This window comes from Camellia sinensis, chromosome 9 (assembly GCF_055761805.1).
Source record: "Camellia sinensis isolate YWXY chromosome 9, ASM5576180v1, whole genome shotgun sequence".
In the NCBI taxonomy this organism is placed as follows: Eukaryota; Viridiplantae; Streptophyta; class Magnoliopsida; order Ericales; family Theaceae; genus Camellia; species Camellia sinensis.
In genome coordinates, this window is record NC_138969.1 from 64,988,899 (window position 1) to 64,991,110 (window position 2,212).

The window sequence follows — 2,212 nt, forward strand, 5'->3', positions numbered from 1 at the left end:
TAGACCAATCAGTGGCCTACACCCTGTTACAAAGCCCTCTGGCAAGCTCCAAGGCAAATGTACCATCTCTCAAAGGTAGATTGATTAGTAGGGTCCTCAGGGTGTGTTAGGGAAAACAGATGATTTTCCACAAGTAAATAAATCGATGGAAATAAAAAATAATGCGAAAAAATTAAATCAACAACAACACAAGAATTTTTATGTGGTTCCCTTAATGTGAGTTTCAAATAATGAGACATGAATGGTCTTACAAACCACCCTTAGGTGAATTTCAAATAATCACAAATAAATAAGAGGAAATACCTCACCAAATAGACGAACAAATTATCTTCGAAGCAAAGTTAAAGAAGACCCAAAATAACGAACCAAACAATGCTTTCAAGGAAGTGTGAAATAGAACCAAAACTTCCAAGCAAAATAGCAACAAACAAAGCACAAAGCTTTGGACCGATATTATACACCAATTGAAAATACACACAGCACCAAGATTAGCAACACCAAGACAATACCAAAAAAATATTGTTGACTCTTGGGCTTTTTATCAAAGTTCTAGTTGTTACCAAACAGATTATTAAATACCCATTAGACTTTCAAAAGTCATATATAATATATAAAAACATATATTATAACCAACACCAAACCAATTAAATATTTTTAATAAACCAATTGGGTCTCATACTCCACTAAGGAGGTATACCCAACAATGTTTCAGGAGGAGTTGACTTCATGATGATGGTTGTGTCAGGATTTGTTTTCCTCAACTTTTCACAGTAATCCCAAAGTTGATTATATTGTTTATTGTTAGTAACCTGTATGATGGTTAAAGCCTTTCTCTTGGCCCTGTATAACTGACTCCTAGATGCTCTAACCACATAATCCTCCTGAACTTGTGCTTGAAAAGATTCAATTAAGAGTTTAAGGTTTCTCCTAATGCTATCCATATACTTTTTTGACAGCCACCTAAAGTTAGCATGCCTGTTTTGAAACACCATTCCACAATTATGTTGTTTCCTATATGTTTCCACTTGCAAAGTGTTCTGGTTTTGCATATTAGAAGCAAATATGATCCATTTGCATCCCTCCCTACACACTGCCCTCATCCTTTTTTTCTCATTATTGACAAACTTTACATTCTTACCATTCTTTACTGCATACTCTCTCATTGCAGCCCCAAATTCTGTTGCTGAACCAAATAACATGCCCACTTTAAATTCAACATTGGTCATGCCAGTGTCAGGATTAAACTCTGGATGCTTTGGACCTCTTCTATCCTCATTAGTTGAGTCATAAATGCTTTGGAGCTCATCAGATGATCCACCACCTTGCTTAAGCTCTACACCGTCTAGTTCAATGTTTGTAAACCCATATGATACTCATCTGCTTAGTCATTAGTGTTCCCTCTATTGCTCCCAACCCACTCAATACCTTTGTCAACATTGTTTTCAAACAACACATCATCATCACTCACTGCATAATCACTATCATAGAAGTCTACATCCTCACTGTCATTTTCAGCCTCACTGTCATCACCATCATTTTCAACCTGAACGTCATGACTCTTATCTACAGAAACATCACCATTATCAGCAATTAATTCCTCTATATGATCCCTTTCAATTTGACTAATCACTTCTCTAGGTTGACTACTCCCAGAAACATCACATGACTCCACTTGGTTATCCCAACAATCCATTACTGGAACATTTTCTAAGTACACTTCAATGGCTCTACTAGGAGGCATTTGAGCAATCATTTCAACCAAATTAGCATCAGTTGCTAGCAACCTTAAACCATTATCAAAGTCCATCCCATGGATTCTGTAAAAGTAAATAATTAAACCATCATACCCAAATTTCTTCACATCAACATTAAAGTCAAATAAAGAAAAATTAGCAAGATCACAATTTTCAACTAAAGTAATGTTTCCACCAATGTACATCTTTCTTGGAGAGTAAACAAAGTCACCCCCATGGTGAATCTTAATAGTAAAACATTAACCACCCCCTGTAGAAAATAGTTTAGAGACCACAAAGTCATGAATAAATTTTCTTCAACCATTTTAATTAAACAATTCATAAACAAAAAGTCCACAAATGCCCACTGTGAACTAAAAGTGTAATTGGATTATCGATTTGGGTAGGGATTTTGTAATAACCCTCACGCTGTCCTAACCATTCTCGTATGCATTCATATGATTCTGTCTTGTTAAGCT

The 2,212-nt window shown here is 35.6% G+C and overlaps 1 protein-coding gene across 1 annotated transcript; it reads right to left on the reverse strand.

Annotated features, from left to right (window-relative positions):
* Positions 1-683: 683 nt before the first annotated feature.
* On the reverse strand, positions 684-1,939 carry LOC145799503 (uncharacterized). The gene is made up of 2 exons (XM_082889093.1): positions 1,426-1,939; positions 684-1,342 (listed from the first exon to the last, which is right to left on the reverse strand). Exons 1-2 carry the CDS (start codon positions 1,937-1,939, stop codon positions 684-686), a joined length of 1,173 nt encoding a protein of 390 aa, XP_082745219.1.
* Between the last annotated feature and the right edge of the window lie 273 nt (positions 1,940-2,212).

Coding starts and splice junctions, on each gene's coding strand:
- LOC145799503 (XM_082889093.1), bottom strand. CDS start 1,939: ATGTACATTGGTGGAAACATTACTTTAGTTGAAAATTGTGATCTTGCT. Junction 1,343..1,425: donor TGAAAACAATGTTGACAAAG/GTATTGAGTGGG, acceptor ACATTGAACTAG/ACGGTGTAGAGCTTAAGCAA.